The 16,324-nt window shown below is 32.9% G+C and overlaps 2 protein-coding genes across 2 annotated transcripts; one reads left to right on the top strand and one right to left on the bottom strand.

The window, feature by feature from the left end:
- The first annotated feature begins 455 nt into the window (after nt 1-455).
- Nucleotides 456-4,137, top strand: LOC110682075 (very-long-chain (3R)-3-hydroxyacyl-CoA dehydratase PASTICCINO 2-like). The gene is made up of 9 exons (XM_021858309.1): nt 456-786; nt 946-1,057; nt 1,161-1,179; nt 1,289-1,377; nt 1,507-1,560; nt 2,780-2,850; nt 2,934-3,015; nt 3,612-3,708; nt 3,789-4,137. The coding sequence occupies exons 1-9, from the start codon at nt 716-718 to the stop codon at nt 3,857-3,859; spliced, it is 666 nt and encodes a 221-aa protein (XP_021714001.1). The 5' UTR covers nt 456-715; the 3' UTR covers nt 3,860-4,137.
- Nucleotides 4,138-5,487: 1,350 nt separating this feature from the next.
- LOC110682074 (MADS-box protein JOINTLESS-like) lies at nt 5,488-10,760 on the bottom strand. Its single transcript, XM_021858308.1, has 8 exons — nt 9,757-10,760; nt 8,533-8,611; nt 7,597-7,661; nt 6,746-6,845; nt 6,610-6,651; nt 6,337-6,378; nt 6,056-6,213; nt 5,488-5,823 (listed from the first exon to the last, which is right to left on the bottom strand). The coding sequence occupies exons 1-8, from the start codon at nt 9,936-9,938 to the stop codon at nt 5,805-5,807; spliced, it is 687 nt and encodes a 228-aa protein (XP_021714000.1). The 5' UTR covers nt 9,939-10,760; the 3' UTR covers nt 5,488-5,804.
- Nucleotides 10,761-16,324: the final 5,564 nt, after the last annotated feature.

Raw genomic sequence — 16,324 nt, 5'->3', positions numbered from 1 at the left:
ACTTTATCGTATGATTAATTTGTGAAATGTCGTAAAATTAACCATAAAGTCTGCAGTATTGTAAAACTTTTAAGTGTTAAATATCTACTTTGTATAAATTATACAACAACGATAATTTTTTCACAACACTATTAAGCACACAACGCATAATATTGTCACTTTCAACACACTAATTACAATAATTACATTTTCTTCCCAAGGTTATTATGCCGTGCCAAAGCAAATTTGACTTGACAGGTTCGTTGAGATCTAGATCCACTCAAATCTAGCTCAAATAACTTGCGAGTCAACCTGAACTACATCCCTTATACTCCGTATTAGAAAATAATATATGGAATAGAAGTGAGCAACATATGTTGAGAGTTGAGACTATAGTCCGTAGTAATAACATCGTTAATATCAATGCAACACAACTCATCTAATACCTTAGAATATTTGATAATGATATATTAAGGAACAACTACAAACAACTGAATTGAATTTGATTTGATGAGTGAGCATAGTATTTCAGATCCACGTCGTTGTAGCAGTTAAGTACGAGTAGTTGATCAATTTTATGAGGCATTGCATTCCATTACATATTTTGCAGTGTTATTACATTCATAAATTACAAATCTGAGTAGTTGATCTGTTCACCTGTATTTTTCTCCCATTTATTTTCCCCCATCTTTCACATTCTTCTTCCTCCATTTTTCTTGTACCCCAAAAATTAAAAATGGCGGGTTTTCTCTCTCTTCTAAGACGCTCATATCTCTCCCTCTACAATTGGATTGTTTGCTTTGGATGGTTTGTGTTCTTCTCCTTATCTTCTGATTTACTCTTGCCGTCTTTAAAAGTTCTTCGTGTTTGGACAGTGATTATCGCGTTTTAAAAAGTCAAAACAGGAAGAACTTTTAAATACGAGTACATTATTATATCAATCTAATCTAATCTAATTTATTACAGGATTCAAGTTTTGTACTTTGCTGTAAAAACATTAACAGAGTCAAGCTATGAGCATGTATACGACGCCGTTGAGAAGCCTCTTCTTCTTGCTCAAACTGCCGCCGTTTTGGAGGTTTATCTTCTTCTCTTTCCATTTCCATGAATTATTATTTCTGGGTTTTAGTTTTTATTTCAATGGTATCTGATTTTTTTCTTTGGGGCATTTCGTCGAACAGATTATTCATGGTTTAACTGGTGAGTAAATTTTGGTAATTCTATATAATTTTTCAAAAAGAAGTGATTTTTATGCATTTGGGTGGTTGATAACTAAGTATTTTGAGCTTGTTTGTGCTTAAAATTGAAGGTTTGGTGAGATCGCCTGTAAGTGCAACGCTTCCCCAAATTGGTTCAAGGTTGTATGTGACTTGGGGTGTTTTGTATAGCTTTCCAGAGGTCTGTAATATTAGCCCCTAATTTGATTATGTTTATGTATTTCTTTCTATTTAGATATCAATAATATGATTTGAGATAAATCAGATTATAGTGTGTAACTATTTTGTGACTGCATTTTTGTTTTTGCAGACTCGAACTCATTTCCTTGTTAGCTCTTTAGTGATCAGCTGGTCTCTTACAGAGGTGAAATTCTTATTATCCCTTATATTGTCTCGTTCGAAATAGAATCAGTATGCTAAATGGATAGAGAGATGATAGATAAATTAAATGGAACTGAGGAAATTCAATGTGAAATGAAGAAGGATTATTGGCTTTCTTTCTTTATTAGCTGTCTAAATATAGATTACTAGATGATTACTTCAGTATTGTTGTTGATTGGCACAATTTTCCCAATGACTACACTGAGAAATTGATTCTGTCCAAGGGTGTGTATGTTTCATTTTGTTAGATGTGATTAAGAAAAAAAAAGGAAAATGGTAAATGTAAAGGTGAAGTTGTGTTCAAAGATTTATTATAGTTTGATTATCATAGATGGAGTTGTATGTAGTTATATCTTGGGAATTGGCCTTTTCATGTTTGCCAAAGAATTAGAGGATCTGTTATCTTACAGTCTACACTCCCATCGTGAGCAGGGGCTTTGTGTGCTGGATTCATGCTATTTTTAAAAGCGAGGGCTGTTTTAGGAGGAGTCGGTAGCTTTAATTTAACAAACTTAGCTACTCATTTAGTATAATCTTAAACATGGAAAAGTAAAAGGATCTTGATCATTCAAAAGAGAAATTTATGGCCTGCAGTTAGAATTGAAAGGGTTTTCAAGTATAACATGTTATTAATGGCTGAGGTTTGAGTTGTCTATCAACAAAGCATTGCTCTGGTCCAATTTGGTTATTGGTTTTTCTAGATTTGTGTCTATGTTGCTTTCATGGGGTATGTAGACTCTCTACCCAAATAGATTGAATATGAGGGTTTTATCCAACTCTCTTCACTTGACCATCTTGGAAGCATTGATTGGAGTAGCCAAAGATCCATTGGTATTGCTTACTTGCGTCATATCGTATCTTCCATAAGACTGAGAGTTTGACCCTATCGAGCAATGGCAGTAATTACATTTTCTGATATGGCTATCCCCATAGAAATATTTGATTTAATGAGGAACCAATTAATCTGAGTGTATTTAAGTAAGGCAAGGTGTGACAGCGGACAAAATATATAGAACAATAATTGCGTAATGGTCCTCTAGCCATGCAAGAAAAAGATCACATCTAGAGGGATTCTCATTTGTGTATAATGACCCTATCTATTAAAAGTTGTCCTGTGACTTGTTTAAGAACTATATATAGTTTCTTTGCTTTTAGCAGTAAAATTATACATGATATTCATCCTGGCTTTTTTTCTTCTTCAGATTATTCGGTATTCTTTCTTTGGTGTAAAAGAAACCTTTGGTTCTGCACCATCATGGCTTCAGTGGCTTAGGTACCAGCTGGTCAATGTGTCCTCTATATCAGGAGTTCTGTATTTTCCCCTTGTTAGTAATAAACTTAGATTGCATTTTGCAGGTATAGCACCTTTATGCTGCTGTACCCAACCGGCATTACAAGTGAAGTTGGCTTGATATACATTGCTTTACCTTACATCTGGGTGAGAAATCTATCATACTCTTACAATCCCCCTAAAATTCGTCAATTGTGCTCTAGTTTTGTTATTCTAGAAATATAGAAACCAGCTGTTTCAATATGCTTAGAGTAAATTCCTCTTAGAAGTTGATTTGTTGTTCATCTATTCGCTAACCAAAAAATAACCCCTCCCCGGCTACCCTCCCTCCTCCTTTCTGTCTGAGCCACATTTGATTTCAGATTATTTTTTAAAAAAAATTAGCTGGAATAGAAAAACCATAAAGATTCTTTACTGCTTTAATTTATACCGCCTTACCATTGTAGTTTTTCTTCTAAGGGTATCATTGGAGGCAATGAGTTAAATAGCTCTGATTTTCACTTGCGAAATATAGAAAGTTGCTTATCAGTTTGACAAAGTAAAACAAAAACTGTGACCTACTGTATTATTTTCGGCGAATAGAGTAGGTTTTATGTTTTTGTACCCTAGTAAAGGCATATGAAGAGTGAAAATAGGCATGTTGATCTTTATGCCCTACCCCAGTACTCTTAGAGTAAAATACGAGTTTCATACCACTCCAACTTCAGCTGATGTTATTTCTGCTTGATTTTCTACTATAACAGAATTCAGAGAAGTACTGTGTGAGGATGCCCAACAAATGGAATTTCTCTTTTGACTACTACTATGGTGCATTGCTTACCCTGGGAATTTACGTTCCAGGTTAGTGTTTGATCCCTCTATATTCATTGGCTGCGCTGTTCTTTCCTTTGGCTTAATGGAGTTTGTATGTAAATTTGCAGGAAGTCCGCACATGTACAACTACATGCTTGGACAGAGGAAGAAGGTCCTTTCTAGATCCAAGAAAGATTGATGAGGAAGCAGTACGCCTACATTCTTTGACTTGCTTGTAAACAGAACTCTGCTGCATTACAATGTCGTCGTTTTGATGTTCCATTTTTTCTGGAAGTCAGTCGTGTTGAGTAGCAATTTGTATGTGTGTTTGTTGTACAAGTAAACTAGGAACTAAATGCGAGTTTCTTATTGTCCAGCAGTCTTCTGTGACTAATATTAATAATGCTTTACCAAATATGGCTTAAGCACTCATGTGGTAGGACAAAGATAGAGATAATTTGATAGTTAAAAAGGAAAGTGATGCAATTGAATTAAGGGGTTGTTTGGTTACACAAAGAAAATGGAGGAAGTCAAAAATCATGGGAATTTGAAAATGGGTGAGTTGTTTGGTTGACACTAAAAAGTGAAAATGAGGGATTGCAAATTCATGGGAATTGTGATTTCCCACAAAACATGGGAAGTTGATTACCCAACCCCCCTAGGTAAGTCAAAATTCCCATGATTTGCAACTTCCTTCATGTCAACCAAACAATTTTAAGCAATTTCCATGAATTTGATGTAGGAATTTAATCCCATAAAATACAAATTCCTATGGGAAGTAAATTCCCATAGCAACCAAACGACACCTAAAACTCTATTTTTAGGAAAGCGATGCAACTAAAAAAAACGGAGGAAGTAACATTAATAATGCATGGGTTTGAGTTTCAATTCTCACATTTTCACAAACACATGGAATGATGGAATAATAGAAAACAATAATGGATGTAAGGTATGTGAAAATCATTTTTTAGATTTGATGAAACATAACCCCCAGAAAAAGAAAGGTAAAGTCTAAAAAACCTTAAAAGAAAATTTGCAATAAGATGGACAATTAAATTCGCTGAAGGTTAGCAGAGCAATAAATAAATAAAATCAATCAAAAACTTTGTACTTGACTACTTGCAGTTGTCTTATATTCTTATCCACAACTTACCACTAGTGCTTGTTGAGTACTAGTACTAGTACTCGTACTCCGATTTTAAAACTGACAAATCTCATACTACATATAAAATGTGGACAATAATTTTTAAAATGTTATATGAAGTACTATAAACTCATAAGAATTCAAATTAAGGAGCCAAAAAAAAAAACTAAAAATAACACATGGTCTATTAGTTACTCACTTCTTAGTCCTTACAATAATTGATATCTTTTCTTAAAATAAAAGGTGGAGTATGGTAAAAGATCCTAGATCCGGCACCTCTCATAGGTTTAGTGCTTAATAGCCGGCCCAGCTCCGTAGGTCAACGCTTAAGAGTAGCGGGGGAGGTTTTGTCATACACTCCCAAGTCCTAAACAAATACTACTCAGTATTATCAATCTTGAATGTCTACGCTTGGTTTTATTAATGACTTTTCTAAAATCACTTCAATTATTTTTTATTTTTTTATTTTTTTCATGGGATCCATCAATTATTTGAGGAAAAACACAAAACACTTAAAACGTGAACTGTTGATCTGTTATATGTCAAATCCGATAGATAAAATCACTAAATGGGTGTAAGAGTTTTAAATACTTTATAAGTTCCTAGTAATATTGTAACTTTCTAAAAAAAAAAAAAAAAGTTCGCATACTATATTTTCCTTCATGACATTATCAGAATTTATATATCTAAATAAAACTTTAATTATTACTTAACGGTACTGTCACAAGTGTATAAATACAAGTGAGCTTAAATAAACTGAAAGCAGATGCTAACAAACTGAATCACCTCACCACGCCATTCACTCCCACTTTAGTCGCTCGATACCACATTTCTTACCTGACCAAATGGTATGATATCATTGATAATACAACATACATGGCTTAATATTTTACATATTTACGGGAGCAACGGGCGCATACGGAAGGAGTGCATAGGCCAACTGCCAACAGCATTATATGTAACAACTGCTCACTGCAAATGATCATTAATGTTCTCTTCGTCAGCCAGAGTATGGTAATCTGCACCAAAACCCGAATCCATTAGCCATTAGAACTCGGAAGATCAATGTGATCGTAAGGACATACAAACAATGATCGAGTGAGATTGACATACGAAGATTCCTGAACTTAACCACAAAATATCTAATACAAAGTATGGAAAAAACGATGAGGTAGAACAAAGTCAATAAACTCCATGATGCACAACATCGAGGCAAGCTAACTCAAGATTACAAAATGCAATTGAACATACCCCAACTTGAGATAAAGATCTGAGCTTTCATCATTGTCCTGTGAAGGACCAGAAGAACTACTATAGCCATTAGTGACTGACTCCGATGACTGGCCTTCCTCATATATGACATTCTCTGAATCAGCAGCTTGTTGTATGCCCTTGGATGCTTCCAGCACCTTTAGTAGAGTAATAAAATTTTCATAAGATCTTTCATTATCTCATCAATACAATTTAGGAAACTTTTTTAATAAAATGAAGAGAAGTTACTATATATGGAAATGAAATGATGTCAATCTTACTTGTTGTCTTAGCCACTCATTCTCTTCCATCAACTCAGAACCCTGTAGAAATGAAAACTAAGTCATTACGAATGGGAAGTCGGGAAGAAAAAGCATTTCTTCAACTTATAATCATCTTTGAAATGGAAATGTTTTCTATTTTCTTATTTGGGATATGTAAAAATTACTAATGTCATCATATATATTCATGATATTTAGACCGCCTGGAGGGGTAGTGATACGTTCTTATCTCTATTGTGTATAGAATGCTCATGTAGACATGAAATCCCTAACCTTTTGCTCGAGTAAGTCAATTTCGTTCATAATTTTCTCACCCTGGATAGATACAATAGAATGGTTACAAAAATAACATTAGTCACCAAATCTTAGTGTAACATCGATAAGCAAAATAAATCCTAAATATATAAACCTTTTTATCCATGACGTGTCTTAATCCAAATTCAAGGGACTTTTCCAGCTGTTGTAACTCTTCTATACTTAAACCCTGCAGCTCCTCTCCCCTCATATGTCTGTTTCCACAAGGACAACACGTCGTAAGGACAGTTAGTGATGTTTCAAGGATTTTCATCAGCATCAACTTATAAAACCACCAGTACTTGGCATAACTTCTCTTACCACTTTAGTTGGTATGTAGCCAGTGTCCAGTGATGAATAGCAGTAATGGGAATAGATTGAAATGTAATTTTCAAGCAAACTAACATAGACACATAGTAATGTCCATAGTAATGCAATCATACCCAAGTCCGTAGTAATGCAATCTCATACCCATTTAGATAGTAATAAAAATTAGTGAAGAATAAAAAAAAAAAAATAAAAAAAAATAAAAAAAAAAAAAAATAATAATAATAATAATAATAATAAAAAATAAAAAAATAAAAAAATAAAATAAAAAAAGATAATTTGGGGTGAACCAGCTAGCTTTACCAATCTTACCATGGAAATTGACATTGATTGTTCTTACATATTTATATACATATTCATTGCCATTGCCAATTACAAAACATACTATTATAGTACAGAAGTGTGTTTCAAGATATTCACAGAATTTTTATTTATATTTAGCAAAATACTTAGGTAACAATATAGCCCAAATCTTATTCTTAAATAATGTAAAAACTCATATTTCAAAATGGAGGGAGTAATTAGCAAAGGAATCTTCTATGACAAATCTAGGCCACCCACACGCCCACACCTTTACCTCAAGAGAAATGAAGTGAACCAAGATAAAAGTATTAAAAACTCAAGGAAAAGACACTTTACCTTAGCTGTTGGCTTTGTTGTGCTATTTCATCACTCAATTTGGTATAGTCGCTGTTTTCAACAAGCTAAACAAGCAAATATATGTTGAATAAATTAGCAAACAGAAGATAAATGATTATATTCTGAATGCTAGAAATTGATACATCAAAATCATTCTACAAACATTAACAGGAGAATGTCCATTACATTCTAAGTAAATCTGAAGATAATTGTATCCAAGGCTATTCTTGCTACTCATTTAGGGCTACGTTTTGCTTATCTAGAGGCACCATCCAAATGTAGCCTTGGGAGCACCCAGCTCAAGGTTTACCAACAAAAGTTAGTTTTGTGCGTTTACAGCCCTTAATTAACCATATAAAATATAATGGGCAACAACATCAGATGCGCATTCAAGCCAATCATCCCCAATCCCCACTCTCCCTTATCAATTGGCAAACTACAAGCTAAAAAGATTTTGATAATTCAAGAAATTGTTCAAACTAACAATGTGACAAAGGATGATTAACTATTCCCTTCAGTCTTAAGAGTTTACACTAACAAATTAACAATTACTACCTTCATTCCCAGTCTACAACTCTACGTACCGGCATATATTGGCAACAAATTTTCAAACATAAATTAGCATATTCTGCAAGTTTTTCAGTCCACATATATAAGATAACCCACTCAGATTTTCAGGTATGCTACACATGAGTTCACTTAAGAGACCAAGATCTGACTAATTCAAACAGTAATCACTCTTATCAAACACAAAGAAAATTTCTAAAAATCATGATGAGAACAAACCATTCTGAGAATGAGGGCACACTGTATCTCATAAGATCAAAAGAAGATAGAGTTCACTGAAGTGTACTAGAACCCTTTAGAGATCCAAAATAACCTCTTTCTTTTTTTTTAACTATTTTATTACCCCAAAGGACACCTTAGTGAGCTTACCTGCAACCTTAAAGATGGTTGATCCAGCTTCTCCAAGTTCTTCGAGTGCAATTTTTGCCTTTCAAGTATTTTCTTCATACTTCATTGTAAAAATCAACAATGGATAGAACTTAGAATACATAATTTCACTATTCAAAAAACAAGAGAGACTATGTAATTAATTTTCCAAGCATATAAATGAAAGTAGAGTATTGGAAATAGATCTCCCTATGATGAGGGAGATTAACCAAAGATGGAGAGGCCAACGTGAGAATAAAGATTTCTAAAGAAAAAAGTAGAAGTTAAAAAATAAAAAAAAAATAAAAAAAAAAAAAAAAATCTAAATTTTAAGATTGGCATCCTTATGACCAAAAATATACTACCTAAATACCACTAACAATAAAAGCCAACACGCAAAATTCTATAATATGAGGTCACAATCCAATGCTTAATGAAATCTAAATATACATTCGATGCAAGTTTTTTCTCACAGTAGGCTAATATGCTTGTGTTCCTAGCATCACATACGATGAACTAATCCAATATTGAATAGGCTCACACGCCAAGTCAATAAACAATTCTGCAAGTAGAAAATGATATGACATAACATATCCCAAAGTGAGAAAATAAGCTCAACATGTTCAACATATCAAAGATTTGTTATGCATTAACCAACCAGTCAAAAAAGCTTCCACCTTGTGTAGCCATATAACATATTTGCATGAGCTCTATCGATTGGGTAGGATACTTGTAGGGACAATTAGGTGTCTACAATACTATTATCAGAATCGTCTCAGTAGTAGATAATTTGCAGGCCCTCCTTAGTTTTTTTTCTTACAAAATTACAATTTCCCTATAGTCGTCATTGTTGTACTCATTATATATATAATCAGATCATATTCAGTGCCATGTATACGAGTTAGAAAAAACAAAGTTAGGGTTTGAATAAAATCCAAGAAAAGTGCTAATAGTCAACTAAGGACTGGTTTATTGCATCTCACACTCTAAAACCAAGTGTAATGTGCTAGTGGCCAATCTATTTACTGAATAAAGTAGCAAAATACACAGCTTATTCATTACTCAGTTGATCTTCCTTTTGAAGCACACAATAAAGCAAGTAAACCTAAGTGTACTGCAGACTATGCAAACACATAGTATGTTCTTCAACATCAAATTAACTTTACGCGGCACATACAACACTTATACAGAGTTACAGACAATACAGAATGAGAGCAAGATAGAGACCTGGTACTGGAATACTCAAAGAGCTTGCCAGTAGCCGAGAAGAGGATGAGAGCAACATCAGCATCACACAAGATGCTAAGCTCCTCAGCCTTCTTGAACAACCCTCTTCTCCTTTTTGAAAATGTCACTTGCCTTGCTGTTGTATTATCAATTTTCTTGATCTGAATCTTTTCCCTCGCCATTTTTACTTTTTTAATTTTTTTGTATTTTTTTACAAACAATCACTCTCACTCACTTATTCTCTCTCCTTCAAAAGCTAAATATTTAATCTAACCACCACCAAACCTTCCTTTAAAGGAGTTTAAACACAGAATAAACCAGTGTACAAAACACAAATAATCTCAAAAACCCCAGAAAACCCCATCAATCAAAAACAAAATACTTCAAAAGGGTATATTTTATTTTTTGATTTGATAGCAAAGTATGACGAAATTCACAGAGGCATTTTACCAAACAGGTGGAAGGCATAAACCCTGAAAAGCAAAATGTAGGGCGTACAAAATAGTGGAAATCAAAGGTATAAACCCTAAATTAGATACATCACTCAATCAACCCAATTAGCATAAAAAACCCAACTTTCAGAAGAAGAAGAGAACATTGAAGAAACCCAAGAGCAGAAACACCAAATTGGCAAATTGGGTATTTATGACCGTGTAAAAGGGGTGAACATATAGAAAATAAGGTTTAATTCAATAATTGAATTGGGGTTTTTTTATCTGGGTATTAAGGTGCATCAAACTTTAATGACAAATTGACAAACCCTAGCAATGAGAGAGGAGAGAGAAAACAGAGGAGGGTAAAGTTACATAGCCAAATTTAGTGAAACAAAAGCTTTTTTTTTTGCCGGGAGTCAATTTCATAAATTATAATTGTCTTCTTTTTTGGGGGTATTTTCAATCGTTCGTTTTGATATTCAATTTGTGAAATTCCTTCATTTGGTTTGTTTTTGTGATATATCCGACAAAGGAAGGAGTAATTTTTGTGTAATTTCTATTTGTTTTGGGTCCTTTGAAAAGGATTTTTACCAAAACAATCACGTTCGTTTTTCGGTTGAAATTGACATGGATTAATGTTATCTTAAAGTACAAAAATTAATTTTCACCAATTACAAATAAAAAAAAGTACAAAAATTGACTTGCTTCCTTGGGATTATAAATGGTTTCATTGATTTGCAACGGTTCATTCACTCCTATTGTATGAATGCTATGGACTTGAGGAGTACCTAACTTTGTATGGTTGTGTTTGGACAAAGATGGTGGTACCGTTGTAGTCCTTGTAGGCCTTGTCTTTTGCCGAACTTATGTGTTTTAAGGTTAGTTAGGGTAATTTTATTGCAAGTCTTGAGCAAAGTCTCAACATGAGTCTAGCTCAAGATTCTTGCAATAAACTCATCCAAGACTCACATGAGTCTTGTATGGAGTTTGGAAAAATCCAAACCAATGTCAAGACTTTGCATGGGAACAAATGTTGTCATCTTTTGGTTGATTGCTAATGAAAATTGACCACTTTATCAATCAAAAGTGATTCAATATTTAAAAATAAATTTTAAAAAATAATTAAAAATATTTTTTAAAAAAATATATTTTTGAATAAGATAAATGAGTCTAGAGTGAGTCTTGATATAATGTGTGAAAGTGGAAAAAGTCTTGTATGAATTCGAATAATAAAAAATATTTAAAAGTTTGTGGAAAGCTGATGTCGCAGAGTCAATCTAGATAACAGAACAAGTTTGACGGCTTGTTCTCTTCAACTTATTTATAGTTTAGTTCCTAATTTCTTTCTCTCATAAATATTCAGTCCAGTTCAACTCAATTCAATAAATGAGAACATACCCTGAATCTGGGTATAAACTCACCCAAGGCTCAACCTGAGTTTTGTGTCGTGCCAGAATTTTCAAAATATTGGTTTTATGCACAAATTTGGTTCCACGTGACAAGTGTTGGACCGTGTCATGCTTACGTACCTAAGCCAAATATCATTGATTATAATAAAATGTTTTATTGTAATGTGTCGTGTCTTGTCATGCTTTTTCCAAATCAAATGTGGTCCGACACACACTTTAGCGTGTTAGTCGTGTCTACTTACACCAATTGTGTATATCGACATATCGTGCTATTATTTTTTTTTTAGTTGGCCTGACCCAACTCAAAGTCATTTAAATTAGGATGATACGTATTTATAATTAATTTATATAGTCAAATATCATTTCATCTTTGTGACTCTATAGAAAAAACTTTAATTTACAAGTAAACAATATATATATATATATATATATATATATATATTTAAAGAATTACATTGAGATACCTTTGAGTAAAAGAAGAGATTTGCAACAAAAGACTTATGTTCTGTTACCTTTGTCCAAAACAAGAGCTCTGCAACCCAAAAAAAAAAAAAAAAAAAAAAAAAAAAAAAAAAAAAAAAAAACATTGTGCTTTTTATTCTTCCAGTAAATGTTTGACAGATCACTTTTCTTGAAAATGCTTGTCTCCTATGTCGCTTTCTAGTATATTATTGCAACTTAAGCTAAAAATAAATTTACTACGGAGTACTTGTATAACTTATGTAAACAAGAAAATTATGCAAGCGCATTATAAAAATTTGAATTAAAAAGTAATATGGGAACAATTCCTAAAAAATAATTACTCCATAATGATAGAGTATAAAACATATTCCTAGATCTCAACCATTAACTTAAGTTTTTGGTTGAATTGGTCCATTAACATTGTATCGGAGCCAGCGTGACACAAAGGTCACGGATTCGAATCTCATCCGCCCCTCCTTCAAAGTAGAATTAATTTAGAATAATTTTCAAAGAGAATATGTATATTAATAATGTTAAATGATATCTTCTTACATATAACTAATCTCACTATTAATAATAATTCAACACTTAATAAAAAAAATTCTTTACATAAATGTCATGGACAAAAACAGGGTAATCGAATTTCGAGATGAATTAAATGTGGTGAGATTTATGTTTTCCCTTTTTTTCGTAATTACAAGTAACCGGTTATGTTGAAGGTTAAAAAAGAGGGGATGACTTACTCCAACACTCTAACTACAAGTGTACAACATTGTAAACTTTAGTACCTTGTAGTCAATTTTGGGCAAACGTATAATACTTATTGAGACAAATTCAAAATGATCCAAAATAAATATGTTTTTCCTTACATATTATTCACAAAACACGGTCAAAGGATGGGTGGTGAATAGTGTAAAAGTCAAAGCGGGTCAAGTAAAAAAGAACGAAAGAAGTACTTCGTATTTGATTGGTTTTTTTTTTTTTTTTTAAAGGGTAAGAAAAAAGAAAAACATTAGGAACTCCTCTTCACGAGGGGTATTCCTAATGCATCAGAAGAAATAATAGGGTATAAAGATGAGGAAGTACAAAGTGTAATGTCCATGTTCTCACTAACAAGATGACCTACATTCGCGATCCAACCTGCTGTTTTGTTTGCTTCTTTGTAAACATGATGAATATCCCATTGTTGAAACCTTCATATCTGATTGTGGTGTATACTCTTATGTTCTAAGATTCCAAATAGGGGAATATAAGGCCCTGCTCTCATCAGATTATTTTCAGTTGAGTTCATTTCAGCTCTAATAAGTTCAGTTCAGTTCCTAATTTTCTTCTTTCATAAAATATTCAGTTCAATTCAGTTTAGTTTAGCTCTAATAAATTCAGTTCAACTCTAATAAGTTCAGTTTATTTCAGCTTAGTTCAGTCAATAAAAACAAGCTAGAATCTTGACACAGGAATCTTAAAAGTACACCTTTATTTACGTGAAGTATTATGTATCTCCTCAAAAAAAAAATTGTATTTATATATACAATAGTATTTATTTTTTCAAACTTCACTCAAGTGTTGGGCTACAGTCTTTTTAAACTTTTAAGTCAAAACCCAAATCGAAAGAAAGGAATATTGAATTTTATTGATAAAGCAAAATGTGGTCCATATCGGCAAAACCGAACTCAATTATCTGAAGTATAAGCAATATATTGGGCCTAAAACCCAAGCCCACGTTGACAAACCCAAGCCCACGTTGACAAACCCAGGCCCAAGTCAATACAAAATCTAACTTCCTAGTTCATCCGACAACCAAAACACCCAACTCTCCCTGTAACCACTCACGTGCCGTCTTATCCAGGTCATTTAATTTTTTTTAACAAGAAAAACAAAAATTGACCGCATTTTTGATAGCGAAGCGTGAGTTTACAAAGCGCATACATTTTCCATGAGAGACAAAATTCCACGTTATCGTCCAACGGAACGCTTCATCAAGTCATTTCTCGTCTCGTCTATTAAATGACGTCGAATAAGACTTACGAGTATTTTGTACCTTAAATAAAACGGTTATGTTTTGCATCTTACAATTATTACGAGATGATGAGACTAAAATTATTAAGGAAACAAGGACGATGTTATAAGTTTTAAACACATTAAAAGATAATTTTATTAGAGTCTCATTTCTCGTTTTTCACAGAAATTAAGGTTTTTTTGTAGATTCTTTAAAACACGTGACCGGAAGTACCAATTACATTAAATAACAAGTGAGAGAAACAGAAAAAAGAGAATAATTAGTGTGCTCATAAATATTTAGCACAAAAATTAGTAAAATTGAGGATTAAAAATATTTGGCACAAAAAATCAGTAAAAATTGAGATAATTTAGGGATTAAATAAGAACAACGAGGTTAAAATTGTAAAAAAAACCACTTACAAGTACTAAAAGGGAAAGATTCTAACGGATATAATATAAAATACTACCTCCCAGTTATTTGCAACGAAAGGGACATGCGCGGACTCCTAGGCAAAAGTTTTAAAACAAGATTATTGAAATATAAGGGCATGTACTTAAGCACTAATCCAATTAAAAATAAACCACTCTTTCCTTAAAAAAAAAAAAAAAATTAAAAATAAACCACAAATAATCAGAACCACCAAACCCAGCACCGAAAACCACCACCACCACCGAACCCACCAAGATCCACCACCACCACCGAACCCACTCACCCACCGACAACCCAAAACCCACCGAAAACCACCAACACCTACGAACCCACCGACAACCACCACCAAAACCCACTAAAAACCACCAAAATGCGCCAACAAACACTACCCGATCGAAACCCAACACCACGCTGCCTCCCACCCTTGAAAAACAACGCTGCCTCCCACCCTCGAAAATCAACCACCACGCCTCCCCCCAGAACCTACTACCCGATCGAAACCCAACACCACGAAACTCACAAAACCACCACACCCACGAAACCCACAAAACCACCACACCCACGACACAACCTTCCACGAAGCTCGTGCCGCCCACTACCACCACACCAACGAAACCCACGGGAGACCACCTCCAGATCTGGACAGAAGATGGGAAGATGAAGGAGGAGTGAGAATTTGATGATGAAGGAGGAGAGAGAAATTTGATGAATAAGATGAATGTTGAGATATGATTTTTTTTTTTTTTTTTTTGAAAAAAGATCTGATTTTTTTTGTAAGATTAGATGATTAAGTTAGGGTTATAAACTTATAATAGTATATGGTTAGTGAAATAATTAAGGGAGTAAGTTGGTTAAGTAAGGGCAGTTTGGTCATTTTACACAACAAAACTTACTAAAAGAGGAAAAAACATTTGTTGCAAATAATTGGTAGCTTTCGTTTATGGCAAATGTTGCAAATAACCGTTAACGGAGGTAGTATATTACTGGATAGTCATGGGTTCGAATCTCATTCACCCTTCATTCAAAATGGAATTAATTAACGCCGGGTATGGAAAAACATGTGCTGTATTCGCATTTCAAACCCAGAGGGCCTTTTATTTTGAGGGAAAATGATAGAGATAAAACATATTCCTACGTCTCAACCATTAAGGGCCTGTTCCGATTGACTGAATTGAGCTGAACTAAACTGAGCTGAACTGAACTTAGTGATTAGTGATTTTTAACTACGGATTAGTGATCTTTGATTATTTATTGATTATTTATTACTATACATATGTGTATATACAAATGTACATGTTATTAATAATAATAATATTATTATTAATAATTATTGATTATTATTATTATTAATTATTGATTATTATTATTATTATTATTTTTTGATTACTATTTATTGATGATTATTATTATTATTTATTGATTATTATTATTAGTATTATTATTTCAATTATTATTGTTATTATTATTATTTATTGATTATTATTATTATTATTATTTATTACTTATTGATTATTATTATTATTATTATTGTTATTATTATTATTATTATTGTTATTATTATTGTTGTTGTTGTCGTCGTCGTCGTTGTAATAAGAGCTTAAAAGAATGAAATTTGGCCTTATATCATTAGCAATATCATTAGACATAAATTAAGAACTGAACTGAACTGAATTTCAACGGAAGAGAACAAGCCCTAAGTTAAGCTTTTGATAGAGTTGGTTATTTAACATTAATAATGAGACTTTAATTTTAATTTGCCAAAAAAGCAATATTAGACTCTAATAAAATGATGGAGGGAGTATTAAGGTGAGAGTTCGCGATTTATTACGTCAAGA

Source organism: Chenopodium quinoa, unplaced genomic scaffold (assembly GCF_001683475.1).
Source record: "Chenopodium quinoa cultivar QQ74 unplaced genomic scaffold, ASM168347v1, whole genome shotgun sequence".
NCBI classification, from domain to species: Eukaryota; Viridiplantae; Streptophyta; class Magnoliopsida; order Caryophyllales; family Amaranthaceae; genus Chenopodium; species Chenopodium quinoa.
Note: the sequence above shows the minus strand (reverse complement) of the source record. Positions and strands in the feature narration are given on the sequence as shown.

What these genes read in the sequence shown, in the direction of transcription:
- LOC110682075 (XM_021858309.1), top strand. Translation starts at nt 716, where the DNA reads ATGGCGGGTTTTCTCTCTCTTCTAAGACGCTCATATCTCTCCCTCTAC. An exon ending in TTTTGTATAGCTTTCCAGAG is followed by an intron (nt 1,378 to 1,506) that starts GTCTGTAATATT and finishes TTGTTTTTGCAG; the next exon opens with ACTCGAACTCATTTCCTTGT. An exon ending in TCATGGCTTCAGTGGCTTAG is followed by an intron (nt 2,851 to 2,933) that starts GTACCAGCTGGT and finishes TGCATTTTGCAG; the next exon opens with GTATAGCACCTTTATGCTGC.
- LOC110682074 (XM_021858308.1), bottom strand. Translation starts at nt 9,938, where the DNA reads ATGGCGAGGGAAAAGATTCAGATCAAGAAAATTGATAATACAACAGCA. An exon ending in AACCATCTTTAAGGTTGCAG is followed by an intron (nt 7,662 to 8,532) that starts GTAAGCTCACTA and finishes TTGCTTGTTTAG; the next exon opens with CTTGTTGAAAACAGCGACTA. An exon ending in TTGACTTACTCGAGCAAAAG is followed by an intron (nt 6,379 to 6,609) that starts GTTAGGGATTTC and finishes TCATTTCTACAG; the next exon opens with GGTTCTGAGTTGATGGAAGA.